The 18,310-nt window shown below is 48.0% G+C and overlaps 1 protein-coding gene across 1 annotated transcript in view; it reads right to left on the bottom strand.

The window, feature by feature from the left end:
- The window catches only part of IMPDH2 (inosine monophosphate dehydrogenase 2), a 357,093-nt gene that overhangs the window by 242,960 nt on the left and 95,823 nt on the right, over nucleotides 1-18,310 (bottom strand). Inside the window, exon 9 of the mRNA XM_069206199.1 lies at nucleotides 10,020-10,115. Coding sequence (XP_069062300.1) covers nucleotides 10,020-10,115 — 96 coding nt within the window. The remainder of the gene's footprint in view (nucleotides 1-10,019; nucleotides 10,116-18,310) is intronic.

Here is an 18,310-nt window from a genome sequence, read left to right as displayed (position 1 = left end):
CTTTAAAGAATTTAGAAAACTTTTCAAATTGCAAAAATCAATTTCTAATGACAATTTTGGAATTTGTCGTGTGATCAGGTATTGGCTGAGTAGTCCAGCAAATGCAAAGTCTTGTACCCCACCGCTGATCCACCAATGTAGGAAGTTGGCTCTGTATGTGCTATTTCAAAGTAAGGAATAGCATGCACAGAGTCCAAGGGTTCCCCTTAGAGGTAAAATAGTGGTAAAAATAGATAATACTAATGCTCTATTTTGTGGTAGTGTGGTCGAGCAGTAGGCTTATCCAAGGAGTAGTGTTAAGCATTTGTTGTACATACACATAGACAATAAATGAGGTGCACACACTCAGAGACAAATCCAGCCAATAGGTTTTTATATAGAAAAATATCTTTTCTTAGTTTATTTTAAGAACCACAGGTTCAAATTCTACATGTAATATCTCATTCGAAAGGTATTGCAGGTAAGTACTTTAGGAACTTCAAATCATCAAAATTGCATGTATACTTTTCAAGTTATTCACAAATAGCTGTTTTAAAAGTGGACACTTAGTGCAATTTTCACAGTTCCTAGGGGAGGTAAGTATTTGTTAGTTTTACCAGGTAAGTAAGACACTTACAGGGTTCAGTTCTTGGTCCAAGGTAGCCCACCGTTGGGGGTTCAGAGCAACCCCAAAGTCACCACACCAGCAGCTCAGGGCCGGTCAGGTGCAGAGTTCAAAGTGGTGCCCAAAACACATAGGCTAGAATGGAGAGAAGGGGGTGCCCCGGTTCCGGTCTGCTTGCAGGTAAGTACCCGCGTCTTCGGAGGGCAGACCAGGGGGGTTTTGTAGGGCACCGGGGGGGGACACAAGCCCACACAGAAATTTCACCCTCAGCGGCGCGGGGGCGGCCGGGTGCAGTGTAGAAACAAGCGTCGTGTTTGTAATGGAAGTCAATGGGAGATCTAGGGATCTCTTCAGCGCTGCAGGCAGGCAAGGGGTGGGTTCCTCGGGGAAACCTCCACTTGGGCAAGGGAGAGGGACTCCTGGGGGTCACTCCTCCAGTGAAAGTCCGGTCCTTCAGGTCCTGGGGGCTGCGGGTGCAGGGTCTCTCCCAGGTGTCGGGACTTAGGATTCAAAGAGTCGCGGTCAGGGGAAGCCTCGGGATTCCCTCTGCAGGCGGCGCTGTGGGGGCTCAGGGGGGACAGGTTTTTGTACTCACAGTCTTAGAGTAGTCCTGGGGTCCCTCCTGAGGTGTTGGATCGCCACCAGCCGAGTCGGGGTCGCCGGGTGCAGTGTTGCAAGTCTCACGCTTCTTGCGGGGAGCTTGCAGGGTTCTTTAAAGCTGCTGGAAACAAAGTTGCAGCTTTTCTTGGAGCAGGTCCGCTGTCCTCGGGAGTTTCTTGTCTTTTCGAAGCAGGGGCAGTCCTCAGAGGATGTCGAGGTCGCTGGTCCCTTTGGAAGGCGTCGCTGGAGCAGGATCTTTGGAAGGCAGGAGACAGGCCGGTGAGTTTCTGGAGCCAAGGCAGTTGTCGTCTTCTGGTCTTCCTCTGCAGGGGTTTTTCAGCTAGGCAGTCCTTCTTCTTGTAGTTGCAGGAATCTAATTTTCTAGGGTTCAGGGTAGCCCTTAAATACTAAATTTAAGGGCGTGTTTAGGTCTGGGGGGTTAGTAGCCAATGGCTACTAGCCCTGAGGGTGGGTACACCCTCTTGGGAGGAGGTCACAATCCTAACCCTATTGGGGGAATCCTCCATCTGCAAGATGGAGGATTTCTAAAAGTTAGAGTCACTTCAGCTCAGGACACCTTAGGGGCTGTCCTGACTGGCCAGTGACTCCTCCTTGTTGCTTTCTTTGTTCCCTCCAGCCTTGCCGCCAAAAGTGGGGGCCGTGGCCGGAGGGGGCGGGCAACTCCACTAAGCTGGAGTGCCCTGCTGGGCTGTGACAAAGGGGTGAGCCTTTGAGGCTCACCGCCAGGTGTCACAGCTCCTGCCTGGGGGAGGTGTTAGCATCTCCACCCAGTGCAGGCTTTGTTACTGGCCTCAGAGTGACAAAGGCACTCTCCCCATGGGGCCAGCAACATGTCTCTGGTGTGGCAGGCTGCTGGAACTAGTCAGCCTACACAGACAGTTGGTTAAGTTTCAGGGGGCACCTCTAAGGTGCCCTCTGTGGTGTATTTTACAATAAAATGTACACTGGCATCAGTGTGCATTTATTGTGCTGAGAAGTTTGATACCAAACTTCCCAGTTTTCAGTGTAGCCATTATGGTGCTGTGGAGTTCGTGTTTGACAGACTCCCAGACCATATACTCTTATGGCTACCCTGCACTTACAATGTCTAAGGTTTTGTTTAGACACTGTAGGGGTACCATGCTCATGCACTGGTACCCTCACCTATGGTATAGTGCACCCTGCCTTAGGGCTGTAAGGCCTGCTAGAGGGGTGTCTTACCTATACTGCATAGGCAGTGAGAGGCTGGCATGGCACCCTGAGGGGAGTGCCATGTCGACTTACTCGTTTTGTTCTCACTAGCACACACAAGCTGGTAAGCAGTGTGTCTGTGCTGAGTGAGAGGTCTCCAGGGTGGCATAAGACATGCTGCAGCCCTTAGAGACCTTCCTTGGCATCAGGGCCCTTGGTACTAGAAGTACCAGTTACAAGGGACTTATCTGGATGCCAGGGTCTGCCAATTGTGGATACAAAAGTACAGGTTAGGGAAAGAACACTGGTGCTGGGGCCTGGTTAGCAGGCCTCAGCACACTTTCAATTGTAAACATAGCATCAGCAAAGGCAAAAAGTCAGGGGGCAACCATGCCAAGGAGGCATTTCCTTACATACTTGCATAGCAGTGCCTGGTGGATGGCCTTCTGGCTTGCTTTATGACTTCCATACACTCTTGTGTAAGTTGTCAGTGTCCGAATTCTAGGATTTCAGGAGCCAGATTGCTAGATTCAGCGATGCTGGATCTGGGTGCCTGATCTGTTGGTTGTGTTGAGTTAACAGATCCGGTCTGTTGGGCAGTTTGATGTGTGGTACTACTGATAGGTCTAGCAGCGTTGTGTACCAGGGTTGCCTTGCCCAAGTTGGTGCTATTAATATGAGTTTGAGTTTGTTTTGACTGAGTTTGTTTACCAGATAAGGAAGGAGAGGGAGAGGAGGAAAAGCGTAGGCAAATATCCCTGACCAGTTCATCCATAGGGCATTGCCCTGGGACTGCCTGTGTGGGTATATGGATGCGAAGTTTTGGCATTTTGCGTTCTCTTTTGTCGCAAACAAGTCTATCTGAGGTGTTCCCCAGATCTTGAAGTAAGTGTTCAGAGTTTGGGGGTGAATTTCCCATTCGTGGACCTGTTGGTGATCTCGAGAGAGATTGTCTGCGAGTTGATTCTGAATCCCTGGGATAAACTGTGCAATTAGGCGAATTTGGTTGTGAATTGCCCAATGCCATATCTTTTGTGCCAACCGGCTCAACTGCGTTGAGTGTGTCCCCCCTTGCTTGTTTAGATAATACATTGTTGTCATGTTGTCTGTTTTGACGAGAATGTATTTGTGAACTATTATTGGTTGGAAAGCCTTTAGTGCTTGAAAAACTGCTAGCAGTTCTAGGTGATTTATATGCAGTTTTGTTTGATGTACGTTCCATTGTCCTTGTATGCTGTGTTGATCGAGGTGTGCTCCCCACCCTGTCATGGAAGCATCTGTTATTACGTATTGTGGCACTGGGTCTTGGAAAGGCCGCCCTTTGTTTAAATTTATATTGTCCCACCATAGAAGCGAGAGGTAAGTTTGGCGGTCTATTAACACCAGATCTAGAAGGTGACCCTGTGCTTGTGACCATTGTGATGCTAGGCACTGTTGTAAGGGCCTCATGTGCAGTCTTGCGTTCGGGACAATGGCTATGCATGAAGACATCATGCCTAGGAGTTGCAATATCATCTTTGCTTGTATCTTTTGTGTTGGATACATGCGTTGTATGATGTTGTTGAAGTTTTGAATTCTTTGTGGACTTGGACTGGCTACTCCTTTTGTTGTGTTTATTATGGCTCCTAGGTACTGTTGTACTTTGCACGGCAGGATGTTTGATTTTGCGAAGTTGACGGTGAACCCCAGTTTGTAGAGGGTTTGTATGATTTGATTTGTGTGGTGTGAGCACTTTGATAACGAATGGGTCTTGATTAGCCAGTTGTCTAGATACGGGAATACATGTATTTGCTGCCTTCTGATGTGTGCAGCGACTACTGCTAGACATTTTGTAAAGACTCTTGGTGCTGTTGTTAAACCGAAAGGCAATACTTTGAATTGGTAATGTATTCCTTTGAATACAAACCTTAGGTATTTCCTGTGCGATGGATGTATTGGTATATGGAAATACGCGTCTTTGAGGTCTAAGGTTGTCATGTAGTCGTGTAGTTTGAGCAATGGTAGCACTTCTTGTAGTGTGACCATGTGAAAGTGGTCTGATTTGATGTATGTGTTTACTATCCTGAGGTCTAGGATTGGTCTTAGCGTCTTGTCCTTCTTTGGTATTAAGAAGTACAGTGAATAAACTCCTGTGTTTATTTGTGTGTTTGGTACTAATTCGATTGCATTCTTTTGCAATAGTGCTTGAACTTCTGTCTCCAGGAGCTCGGAATGATGTTGTGATAAATGTTGTGCTCTTGGTGGTATGTTTGGAGGGAATTGTAGAAATTCTATGCAATAACCATGTTGGATAATTGCTACAAGTGTCTGTAGTGATTTCCTGCCATGCTTTGTAATAATGACCTATTCTTCCCCCCACTGGTGTTGTGTGGAGGGGATGAGTGACATGTGAGTCACTGCTTAGTTGCAGGGGTTTTGGGGCTTTGAGGCTTTGAAATTTTCCCCTATTCCTAGGGAATTGCCCTCCTCTGTATTGGCCCCGAAAGCCTCCCCTGTACTGTCCCTGGTAACTGGACGGTGTTGCCTGTGAGGTGCTGGCTTGTGTGGCCTGACCCCGAAACCCCCCTCTAAAGGGTGTCTTGCGGAAGGTGCCGTAGTTTCCTCTGCTCTGCGGGGAGTAGAGTGCGCCCATTGCTTTAGCAGTGTCCGTGTCCTTTTAAAGTTTTTCTATCGCTGTGTCCACTTCTGGACCGAACAGTTCTTTTTCATTGAAAGGCATATTGAGAACTGCCTGCTGTATCTCTGGTTTAAACCCAGACGTTCGTAGCCATGCATGCCTTCTGATGGTCACGGATGTATTAATTGTCCTTGCAGCTGTGTCTGCTGCGTCCATGGAGGAGCGTATCTGGTTGTTTGAAATGTTTTGACCTTCCTCAACCACTTGCTTTGCCCTTTTTTGTAGGTCTTTGGGTAGATGTTCAATGAGGTGTTGCATCTCATCCCAATGGGCTCTGTCATAGCGCGCAAGTAGTGCTTGAGAGTTGGCGATGCGCCACTGGTTTGCAGCCTGTGCTGCGACTCTCTTTCCAGCTGCATCGAACTTGCGGCTTTCCTTATCCGGGGGTGGTGCATCCCCAGATGTGTGGGAGTTGGCCCTTTTCCTAGCTGCTCCTACAACGACGGAATCTGGTGGCAGCTGTGCAGTGATGAAAACAGGGTCTGTAGGGGGCGCCTTATACTTTTTTTCCACTCTTGGTGTGATTGCCCTACTTTTGACCGGCTCCTTAAAAATTTCTTTTGCGTGCCGGAGCATCCCAGGGAGCATAGGCAGGCTTTGGTAGGAGCTGTGGGTGGAGGAGAGGGTGTTGAATAAAAAGTCATCCTCGACCTGTTCTGAGTGGAGGCTTACATTGTGAAATTGTGCTGCTCTAGCCACCACTTGAGAATACGCAGTGCTGTCTTCTGGTGGAGATGGCTTCGTAGGGTATGCCTCCGGGCTGTTATCTGACACTGGGGCGTCGTATAAGTCCCATGCGTCCTGATCCTGGTCACCCTGGCTCATGGTGGTGTGAGCTGGGGAATGTGATGGAGTTTGTGCTGGTGAGACGTGAATTACAGGTGGAGGAGAGGGTGGTGGAGTAACCTTTTTCACCACCTTTGTTTGTGGTGTTTGTTCAGTTTGGAACTCCAGTCTTCTCTTTCTTCTAATAGGGGGAAGGGTGCTTATTTTCCCTGTTCCCTCCCGTATGAAGATACGCTTTTGCGTATGGTCTACATCGGTAGATTGCAGCTCTTCCTCTAACCTATGCTTTCGCATTTGGGAGGTTAGTGAATGCTCCTCTGTATAAGAGCCTGAAACTGGGTCGGTTGCAGGTTGTTTTGGCACCGAAACCCTGTCTGCATCTTTTTTCGGCTCCGAGCTGACTTTTTTTTTCGGGGCCGAAACCTCTCGGCGTCGATCTTCGTTGGTGCCGCTGTCTCGGCGTCGAGCCGTGTCTACACCGCTATCTCGGTGTCGATGCTTGTCTCCAGCACTTTCTCGGTCCCGAGAAGGCTGCGTACCGGTGTCTCGACCGGAGTCGGACTGTCTCGGCACTGTTTGGGCCTTTTTCGGTGCCGACGGTCGGTCACCGAATTTATGGGTCGAGCCATGGCCTGGTGGCAGTGGCGTCCCCTGGGCCTTGTCAATCTTCTTATGTGTTGTTTTTGACGTCTTACTCACGGTTTGTGGGTCATCGAATTCCTCGGAGTCCGATTCGTGGATCGAGAAGGTACCTTCCTCTTCTTGTTCCTCGAACTCTCGGTGGGCTGTCGGCGCGGACGCCATTTGAAGTCTTCTGGCTCGACGGTCTCGGAGTGTTTTTCGGGACCGGAACGCACGACAGGCCTCGCAGGTGTCTTCACTGTGCTCAGGTGACAGGCACAGGTTACAGACCAAGTGTTGGTCTGTATAGGGGTACTTGTTGTGGCATTTGGGACAGAAACGGAACGGGGTCCGTTCCATCGGCGTTCTTCAGCACGCGGTCGGGCCGACCAGGCCCCGACGGGGGATCGAAAAACTACCCCGAAGGGCACCGGAGATAATTCGATCTTCGATGCGGTGTTGAATCTAACTACGCCGATCCCGAACGCAACAATACCGACGAAAATCTTCAGAATTTAGCTATCTTTCCGTTCCGAAACTCGGAGCGACAGGAACACGTCCGAACCCGATGGCGGAAAAAAAACAATCGAGGATAGAGTCGACGCCCATGCGCAATGGACACAAAAGGAGGAGTCACTCGGTCCCGTGACTCGAAAGACTTCTTCGAAGAAAAACAACTTGTAACACTCCGGCCCAACACCAGATGGCGAGCTATTGCAAAACATGCGTATCTACAGCGACAGATGCCATCGAACCTAAGGTTCCTATTCCGATGTTTCAGATTCACTCCCAGAGTACAGTGAGCAGCTCAGACGTCTAAACCGCTTAGCTTACTGCATACTCCTCCTCGTCTGTGCATGGTCCAAATCTGCAGTTCCAATGGGCTCAGCATGAAGGAAACCTGACTGATGTCATCTAAACTTTGGCAGGGACAGTACTGCAGTGGTGGATGTGAGTATGAGATGTTCCTAGTGGCCAGTCCCTTTCCCACCCACAGCAGACCAAGACATCCCTTCTAACCTGGGGAAGATATCTGAAGGAGGTGGGGACCAGAGGACTTGTCTCCAAAGATGCTGGTCATCAATCTATTGTTACAGGCCATTCACCTGGTTTTGAAGGCATTCCTATAGTCCATCAAGGGGAGACTGGTGCACGTCCTCCCAAAAAAACCACAACCACCATATAGTATTTCACCTAACCCGGCACAGTATGGACCTGTTCTAGGAGAATCCATGCCTCTGAATTGGTTGGAGTGCTAGATCCTTTACAGCAGAGTCCCAAAAGGCCAGAGCAGATACGATGAGTAGGCGGTATCTGGCAGATCACAAGAGCAGAGTACATCTAAAAGTGCTGCACGCCATCTTCAAAAAGCAGGGATAACTCGGACTATATGTTTTTGCCACTGTAGAGAACTCACAATATTGAAAGTTTTAGCTATCAAGTTTCAGCAAGAACACTGGTTAGGCCGTGCACTCCAAATGGAATGAAACAGGACTCCTATACAGCTTATCGCTCCTGCCTCTCCTGCCCAGTGTTCTGTAAAAGATCAACAAATGGGTCCAAGTACTCCTAGTGGCTCCAGGTTGGGCAGGAAGCTTGTGGTACCTTGAACTGTGGGGCATATGCATTTGCCTTCTAATCAGGCTGCCTTTTCGGGTAGATATTCTTGTGGAGTCAACATGGTAGGATTCTTCTTCCAAATCTGCGCATTGTACACCTACATGTGTGAAGACAGATGGCAACTGAGTTGACCTATATAAAAAAAAGAACACAAAGGAAGGCTGTGCAGAAGCAGAACTTAGAGGTGGAGTCTTCTGCATCAAGATCTGCTAAGCACTGGCCAAGAAGCAGCCCTGGAAGGAGTGAGCCCATTCCACCACTACCACCGCCTTGGCTCACCATTACCTATCCTTGACATCTGCCAGGCTGCGGCATGGATGTCTGTGCATATGTTCATGAAGCACAACTGCATGGGACCATGTCTGACCAGAAAACACTTCACCAAGTTGGTGAAGGACATTTTGGTTTGAGTCCACTCTACAGAATCTCCACCTGGGGAGGTACTGCTTTGATGTATTCTAAGGTGAGGAAGGTGTCATTAGACATATCCATCAGAATAACAAGTTACTTACCCTCAGTAAAGCTCTTCGGGTGAACACTAATCACAGATCCCCTACCACCCTTATACATCCCGTTCTTTAGAGTGGTCTCTTTAAATATCTAAAATGGTCCCAAGCACACTGGTACAAACAACTGTTCATGTTCTTTTCGTGAGGGCCCAGAAAAGGGTAATAAGAAACTGATAATGATGCACAGGGATGGAGCTTCTAGCTGTCACTTCCAGGGGGTAAGGAGCAAAGGCTGAGCATCACAGTGCCACCTACCAGAGCACAAAAGCACTACTGAAGAAGGTTCCAGTCTAACACCTGCAGGGGTACTCAAAGGTGAGGAATCTGTGGTTCGATAGAGTATCCACCAGAAACAGTTACCCAAGTTAAGAACCTTGTTCATATCTGTGGACTGGGCTACAGAGCATTCTCAGCTTGACAAGTTTGTCATACATCCTTGACAGATCTAAAAATGCACCTAGACAAAATATGGAATCAATATATCTATTCCATCTTTAAAATAAACCTCAAGATCTATTTATATTCAATCATTACATGTTGATGACAGCCTGTTCAAGCTCTCAATCCTGCATCTGGATGGTGGAAATGCCATACTCCATTGCCTCCCACATTCCTTTTTTCTATCCAAACCCCTCCCTCTTACACCAAATCCAAGAGCATTACGAAGCCTAGATTGTCTCATCCAGGACATGAAAAATTGTACCACATCACTCCCATCCTGATGGACCTCCACTGCCACCCCCGCCAACCTGCAACATTTACAAAGCCATCATTACCAGCATGGCACATACACGGACAAGCTCACCATCGCTGATCATTCTCAGCACACCCATAACATGGCAGACTAAGTGTAAAAAAGAAAAAAAAGAAAAAGAAAAAAAAACACAAGGCAGCAGAATTTTTTCATTTATGTACCCAAAATGGACTTGAACATCCACATTGGCAACAAAACTACCCAAACGTTTCTCCAATTTATGACAGAGCTGAAGACATCTCTTTAAACATGACATTGCAATGCATTCACCATCGACATCCAGCTACCTCTTATTTCACTTATTGACTGATTGTTGTTCTCTGTAAAGTGCTCCTCTACACCCTTCGGATAGATTTGCGCTAAAAATACTGCGCGCATATACGTACAATCACAGTTATCTGAGGTCTGGTAATTTGTAAGTGATCGTGAGGCAGAAACAAGCACTGTATAGCAGTGTATCCCAATCACTGGGAATTCTACTGCATTTATGAGCTCATAAGCAAAAGTACAACATACATATCTAGCAGAGTTGCCCTTAGTGAAGTGGATCCTTACCTCAGACTAGCACTACAAAAGCAAATGTGCAAAATCTCTGTACAAAAACCTGAAGTAAACATTTGAATATACATTGTAATTTGCGTTAAAAAGAACAATTACCTTCTTGTGTGATACAGATAGAGCCGCTGCCCATCCCCACTCTTAAAGCATCAACTCCAGCATCAATCAAGTTCTTGGTTTGAGCAGCAGTCACAACTGACAAGAAAAAGCAAAGGTTACTGGTTCCCCTTAGAGGTAAAATAGTGGTAAAAATAGATAATACTAATGCTCTATTTTGTGGTAGTGTGGTCGAGCAGTAGGCTTATCCAAGGAGTAGTGTTAAGCATTTGTTGTACATACACATAGACAATAAATGAGGTACACACACTCAGAGACAAATCCAGCCAATAGGTTTTTATATAGAAAAATATCTTTTCTTAGTTTATTTTAAGAACCACAGGTTCAAATTCTACATGTAATATCTCATTCGAAAGGTATTGCAGGTAAGTACTTTAGGAACTTCCAATCATCAAAATTGCATGTATACTTTTCAAGTTATTGACAAATAGCTGTTTTAAAAGTGGACACAGTGCAATTTTCACAGTTCCTGGGGGAGATAAGTTTTTGTTAGTTTTACCAGGTAAGTAGGACACTTACAGGGTTCAGTTCTTGGTCCAAGGTAGCCCACCGTTGGGGGTTCAGAGCAACCTCAAAGTCACCACACCAGCAGCTCAGGGCCGGTCAGGTGCAGAGTTCAAAGTGGTGCCCAAAACACATAGGCTAGAATGGAGAGAAGGGGGTGCCCCGGTTCCGGTCTGCTTGCAGGTAAGTACCCGCGTCTTCGGAGGGCAGACCAGGGGGGTTTTGTAGGGCACCGGGGGGGACACAAGCCCACACAGAAATTTCACCCTCAGCAGCGCGGGGGCGGCCGGGTGCAGTGCAGAAACAAGCGTCGGGTTCGCAATGTTAGTCTATGAGAGATCTCGGGATCTCTTCAGCGCTGCAGGCAGGCAAGGGGGGGATTCCTCGGGGAAACCTCCACTTGGGCAAGGGAGAGGGACTCCTGGGGGTCACTTCTCCAGTGAAAGTCCGGTCCTTCAGGTCCTGGGGGCTGCGGGTGCAGGGTCTCTCCCAGGCGTCGGGACTTTAGGTTCAAAGAGTCGCGGTCAGGGGAAGCCTCGGGATTCCCTCTGCAGGCGGCGCTGTGGGGGCTCAGGGGGGACAGGTTTTGGTACTCACAGTATCAGAGTAGTCCTGGGGTCCCTCCTGAGGTGTTGGATCGCCACCAGCCGAGTCGGGGTCGCCGGGTGCAGTGTTGCAAGTCTCACGCTTCTTGCGGGGAGCTTGCAGGGTTCTTTAAAGCTGCTGGAAACAAAGTTGCAGCTTTTCTTGGAGCAGGTCCGCTGTCCTCAGGAGTTTCTTGTCTTTTCGAAGCAGGGGCAGTCCTCAGAGGATGTCGAGGTCGCTGGTCCCTTCGGAAGGCGTCGCTGGAGCAGGATCTTTGGAAGGCAGGAGACAGGCCGGTGAGTTTCTGGAGCCAAGGCAGTTGTCGTCTTCTGGTCTTCCGCTGCAGGGGTTTTCAGCTGGGCAGTCCTTCTTCTTGTAGTTGCAGGAATCTAATTTTCTAGGATTCAGGGTAGCCCTTAAATACTAAATTTAAGGGCGTGTTTAGGTCTGGGGGGTTAGTAGCCAATGGCTACTAGCCCTGAGGGTGGGTACACCCTCTTTGTGCCTCCTCCCAAGGGGAGGGGGTCACAATCCTAACCCTATTGGGGGAATCCTCCATCTGCAAGATGGAGGATTTCTAAAAGTTAGAGTCACTTCAGCTCAGGACACCTTAGGGGCTGTCCTGACTGGCCAGTGACTCCTCCTTGTTTTTCTCATTATTTTCTCCGGCCTTGCCGCCAAAAGTGGGGCCTGGCCGGAGGGGGCGGGCAACTCCACTAGCTGGAGTGTCCTGCTGGGTTGGCACAAAGGAGGTGAGCCTTTGAGGCTCACCGCCAGGTGTGACAATTCCTGCCTGGGAGAGGTGTTAGCATCTCCACCCAGTGCAGGCTTTGTTACTGGCCTCAGAGTGACAAAGGCACTCTCCCCATGGGGCCAGCAACATGTCTCGGTTTGTGGCAGGCTGCTAAAACTAGTCAGCCTACACAGATAGTCGGTTAAGTTTCAGGGGGCACCTCTAAGGTGCCCTCTGGGGTGTATTTGGCAATAAAATGTACACTGGCATCAGTGTGCATTTATTGTGCTGAGAAGTTTGATACCAAACTTCCCAGTTTTCAGTGTAGCCATTATGGTGCTGTGGAGTTCGTGTTTGACAAACTCCCAGACCATATACTCTTATGGCTACCCTGCACTTACAATGTCTAAGGTTTTGTTTAGACACTGTAGGGGTACCATGCTCATGCACTGGTACCCTCACCTATGGTATAGTGCACCCTGCCTTAGGGCTGTAAGGCCTGCTAGAGGGGTGGCTTACCTATACTGCATAGGTAGTGAGAGGCTGGCATGGCACCCTGAGGGGAGTGCCATGTCGACTTACTCGTTTTGTCCTCACTAGCACACACAAGCTGGCAAGCAGTGTGTCTGTGCTGAGTGAGAGGTCTCCAGGGTGGCATAAGACATGCTGCAGCCCTTAGAGACCTTCCTTGGCATCAGGGCCCTTGGTACTAGAAGTACCAGTTACAAGGGACTTATCTGGATGCCAGGGTCTGCCAATTGTGGATACAAAAGTACAAGTTAGGGAAAGAACACTGGTGCTGGGGCCTGGTTAGCAGGCCTCAGCACACTTTCAATTGTAAACATAGCATCAGCAAAGGCAAAAAGTCAGGGGGCAACCATGCCAAGGAGGCATTTCCTTACACAACCCCCCCCCAAACGAAAGAGGATGAGACTAACCTTTCCCAAGAGAGTCTTCATTTTCTAAGTGGAAGAACCTGGAAAGGCCATCTGCATTGGCATGGGCAGTCCCAGGTCTGTGTTCCACTATAAAGTCCATTCCCTGTAGGGAGATGGACCACCTCAACAGTTTAGGATTTTCACCTTTCATTTGCATCAGCCATTTGAGAGGTCTGTGGTCAGTTTGAACTAGGAAGTGAGTCCCAAAGAGGTATGGTCTCAGCTTCTTCAGGGACCAAACCACAGCAAAGGCCTCCCTCTCAATGGCACTCCAACGCTGCTCCCTGGGGAGTAACCTCCTGCTAATGAAAGCAACAGGCTGGTCAAGGCCATCATCATTTGTTTGGGACAAAACTGCCCCTATCCCATGTTCAGAGGCATCAGTCTGCACAATGAACTGCTTAGAATAATCTGGAGCTTTTAGAACTGGTGCTGAGCACATTGCCTGTTTCAGGGTGTCAAAGGCCTGTTGGCATTCCACAGTCCAGTTCACTTTCTTGGGCATTTTCTTGGAGGTGAGTTCAGTGAGGGCTGTCACAATGGATCCATATCCCTTCACAAACCTCCTGTAATACCCAGTTAAGCCAAGGAATGCCCTGACTTGAGTCTGGGTTTTTGGAGCTACCCAGTCCAGAATAGTCTGGATCTTGGGTTGGAGTGGCTGAACTTGGCCTCCACCTACAAGGTGGCCCAAGTAAACCACAGTTCCCTGCCCTATCTGGCATTTGGATGCCTTGATAGAGAGGCCTGCAGATTGCAGAGCCTTCAAAACCTTCCTCAGGTGGACCAGGTGATCCTGCCAGGTGGAGCTAAAGACAGCAATATCATCAAGATAAGCTGTGCTAAAGGACTCCAAGCCAGCAAGGACTTGATTCACCAACCTTTGGAAGGTGGCAGGGGCATTCTTTAAACCAAAGGGCATAACAGTAAACTGATAATGCCCATCAGGTGTGGAGAATGCTGTCTTTTCTTTTGCTCCAGGTGCCATTTTTATTTGCCAGTACCCTGCTGTCAAGTCAAAGGTACTTAGAAATTTGGCAGCACCTAATTTGTCTATGAGCTCATCAGCTCTTGGAATTGGATGAGCATCTGTCTTGGTGACAGAATTGAGCCCCCTGTAGTCCACACAAAACCTCATCTCTTTCTTTCCATCTTTGGTGTGAGGTTTGGGGACTAAGACCACTGGGCTAGCCCAGGGGCTGTCAGAGCGCTCAATTACTCCCAATTCCAGCATCTTGTGGACTTCCACCTTGATGCTTTCCTTAACATGGTCAGACTGCCTAAAGATTTTGTTCTTGACAGGCATGCTGTCTCCTGTGTCCACATCATGGGTACACAGGTGTGTCTGACCAGGGGTTAAGGAGAAGAGTTCAGGAAACTGTTGTAGGACTCTCCTACAATCAGCTTGCTGTTGGCCAGAGAGGGTGTCTGAGTAGATCACTCCATCTACTGTACCATCTTTTGGGTCTGATGACAGAAGATCAGGGAGAGGTTCACTCTCTGCCTCCTGATCCTCATCTGTTACCATCAACAGATTGACATCAGCCCTGTCGTGGAAGAGCTTAAGGCGGTTTACATGGATCACCCTCTTGGGGCTCCTGCTTGTGCCCAGGTCCACCAAGTAGGTGACCTGACTCTTCCTCTCCAGTACTGGGTAAGGGCCACTCCATTTGTCCTGGAGTGCCCTGGGAGCCACAGGCTCCAGAACCCAGACTTTCTGCCCTGGTTGGAACTCAACCAGTGCAGCCTTTTGGTCATACCAAAACTTCTGGAGCTGTTGGCTGGCCTCAAGGTTTTTGGTTGCCTTTTCCATGTACTCTGCCATTCTAGAGCGAAGGCCAAGTACATAGTCCACTATGTCTTGTTTTGGCTCATGGAGAGGTCTCTCCCAGCCTTCTTTAACAAGAGCAAGTGGTCCCCTTACAGGATGACCAAACAGAAGTTCAAAGGGTGAGAATCCTACTCCCTTCTGTGGCACCTCTCTGTAAGCGAAAAGCAGACATGGCAAGAGGACATCCCATCTCCTTTTGAGCTTTTCTGGGAGCCCCATGATCATGCCTTTTAATGTCTTGTTGAATCTCTCAACCAAGCCATTAGTTTGTGGATGGTATGGTGTAGTGAATTTATAAGTCACTCCACACTCATTCCACATGTGCTTTAGGTATGCTGACATGAAGTTGGTACCTCTGTCAGACACCACCTCCTTAGGAAAACCCACTCTGGTAAAGATACCAATGAGGGCCTTGGCTACTGCAGGGGCAGTAGTCGACCTAAGGGGAATAGCTTCAGGATACCTGGTAGCATGATCCACTACTACCAGGATATACATATTTCCTGAGGCTGTGGGAGGTTCTAGTGGACCAACTATGTCCACACCCACTCTTTCAAAGGGAACCCCCACCACTGGAAGTGGAATGAGGGGGGCCTTTGGATGCCCACCTGTCTTACCACTGGCTTGACAGGTGGGGCAGGAGAGGCAAAACTCCTTAACCATGTTGGACATATTGGGCCAGTAGAAGTGGTTGACTAACCTCTCCCACGTCTTGGTTTGCCCCAAATGTCCAGCAAGGGGAATGTCATGGGCCAATGTTAGGATGAACTTCCTGAACAGCTGAGGCACTACCACTCTCCTAGTGGCACCAGGTTTGGGGTCTCTGGCCTCAGTGTACAGGAGTCCATCTTCCCAATAGACCCTATGCGTTCCATTTTTCTTGCCTTTGGACTCTTCAGCAGCTTGCTGCCTAAGGCCTTCAAGAGAGGGACAGGTTTCTTGTCCCTTACACAGCTCCTCCCTTGAGGGTCCCCCTGGGCCTAAGAGCTCAACCTGATAAGGTTCAAGCTCCAAAGGCTCAGTTCCCTCAGAGGGCAGAACTTCTTCCTGAGAAGAGAGGTTCCCTTTCTTTTGCTGTGTTGCAGTTGGTTTCCCAACTGACTTTCCTGTTCTCTTGGTAGGCTGGGCCATTTTTCCAGACTCCAGCTCTACTTGTTCACCCTGTGCCTTGCACTGTGCTCTTGTTTTCACACACACCAGTTCAGGGATACCCAGCATTGCTGCATGGGTTTTTAGCTCTACCTCAGCCCATGCTGAGGACTCCAGGTCATTTCCAAGCAGACAGTCCACTGGGATATTTGAGGAGACCACCACCTGTTTCAGGCCATTGACCCCTCCCCATTCTAAAGTAACCATTGCCATGGGATGTACTTTTTTCTGATTGTCAGCGTTGGTGACTGTGTAAGTTTTTCCAGTCAGGTATTGGCCAGGGGAAACCAGTTTCTCTGTCACCATGGTGACACTGGCACCTGTATCCCTCAGGCCCTCTATTCTAGTCCCATTAATTAAGAGTTGCTGTCTGTATTTTTGCATGTTAGGCGGCCAGACAGCTAGTGTGGCTAAATCCACCCCACCCTCAGAAACTAGAGTAGCTTCAGTGTGGACCCTGATTTGCTCTGGGCACACTGTTGATCCCACTTGGAGACTAGCCATACCAGTGTTACCTGGATGGGAGTTTGGAGTGGAACCTTTCTTGGGACAGGCCTTGTCTCCAGTTTGGTGTCCATGCTGTTTACAGCTATGACACCAGGCCTTTTTGGGATCAAAGTTTTTACCCTTGTACCCATTGTTTTGTGAAGAGGCTCTGGGCCCACCCTCCTGTGCAGGTTTTTGGGGGCCTGTAGAAGACTCTTTACTATTTTTAGTTTTGGTTGTCTCATCACCCTTCCCCTGGGGAGTCTTTGTGACCCCTTTCTTTTGGTCACCCCCTGTTGAAGTCTTGGACACCCTTGTCTTGACCCAATGGTCCGCCTTCTTTCCCAATTCTTGGGGAGAAATTGGTCCTAGGTCTACCAGATGCTGATGCAGTTTATCATTGAAACAATTACTTAACAGGTGTTCTTTCACAAATAAATTGTACAGCCCATCATAATTACTTACACCACTGCCTTGAATCCAACCATCTAGTGTTTTCACTGAGTAGTCAACAAAGTCAACCCAGGTCTGGCTCGAGGATTTTTGAGCCCCCCTGAACCTAATCCTGTACTCCTCAGTGGAGAATCCAAAGCCCTCAATCAGGGTACCCTTCATGAGGTCATAAGATTCTGCATCTTGTCCAGAGAGTGTGAGGAGTCTATCCCTACACTTTCCTGTGAACATTTCCCAAAGGAGAGCACCCCAGTGAGATCTGTTCACTTTTCTGGTTACACAAGCCCTCTCAAAAGCTGTGAACCATTTGGTGATGTCATCACCATCTTCATATTTAGTTACAATCCCTTTAGGGATTTTCAACATGTCAGGAGAATCTCTGACCCTATTTATGTTGCTGCCACCATTGATGGGTCCTAGGCCCATCTCTTGTCTTTCCCTCTCTATGGCTAGGATCTGTCTTTCCAAAGCCAATCTTTTGGCCATCCTGGCTAACTGGATGTCCTCTTCACTGGGGTTATCCTCAGTGATTTCAGAGGTGTTGGTCTCTCCTGTGAGGGAACCAGCATCTCTGACTATTATTTTTGGAGTCAGGGTTTGAGGGACCCTGTTCTCCCTAGATAGGACTGGGAGGGGGGAATTTTCCTCCAAGTCACTATCCTCTTCCTCTGAGTTGCCACCCTCAGAGGGGTTGGCCTTTTCAAACTCTGCCAAAAGCTCCTGGAGCTGTATTTTGGTAGGTTTGGGGCCCATTGTTATTTTCTTTATTTTACAGAGTGACCTTAGCTCCCTCATCTTAAGATGGAGGTAAGGTGTGGTGTCGAGTTCCACCACAGTCACATCTGTGCTAGACATTTTGCTTCTAAAAGTTGGAATACTTTTTAAGAATCTACAACTGGTTCTAGAATCTAATTCAAACTTTTACAAACTTTTAAACTCTAAAAGAAATGCTAGACAGGATCTAACACAAGGCCCTAGCAGGTCTTTTAAGAATTTAGAAAACTTTTCAAATTGCAAAAATCAATTTCTAATGACAATTTTGGAATTTGTCGTGTGATCAGGTATTGGCTGAGTAGTCCAGCAAATGCAAAGTCTTGTACCCCACCGCTGATCCACCAATGTAGGAAGTTGGCTCTGTATGTGCTATTTCAAAGTAAGGAATAGCATGCACAGAGTCCAAGGGTTCCCCTTAGAGGTAAAATAGTGGTAAAAATAGATAATACTAATGCTCTATTTTGTGGTAGTGTGGTCGAGCAGTAGGCTTATCCAAGGAGTAGTGTTAAGCATTTGTTGTACATACACATAGACAATAAATGAGGTACACACACTCAGAGACAAATCCAGCCAATAGGTTTTTATATAGAAAAATATCTTTTCTTAGTTTATTTTAAGAACCACAGGTTCAAATTCTACATGTAATATCTCATTCGAAAGGTATTGCAGGTAAGTACTTTAGGAACTTCCAATCATCAAAATTGCATGTATACTTTTCAAGTTATTGACAAATAGCTGTTTTAAAAGTGGACACAGTGCAATTTTCACAGTTCCTGGGGGAGATAAGTTTTTGTTAGTTTTACCAGGTAAGTAGGACACT

This window comes from Pleurodeles waltl, chromosome 9 (assembly GCF_031143425.1).
Source record: "Pleurodeles waltl isolate 20211129_DDA chromosome 9, aPleWal1.hap1.20221129, whole genome shotgun sequence".
In the NCBI taxonomy this organism is placed as follows: domain Eukaryota; kingdom Metazoa; phylum Chordata; class Amphibia; order Caudata; family Salamandridae; genus Pleurodeles; species Pleurodeles waltl.
Note: the sequence above shows the minus strand (reverse complement) of the source record. Positions and strands in the feature narration are given on the sequence as shown.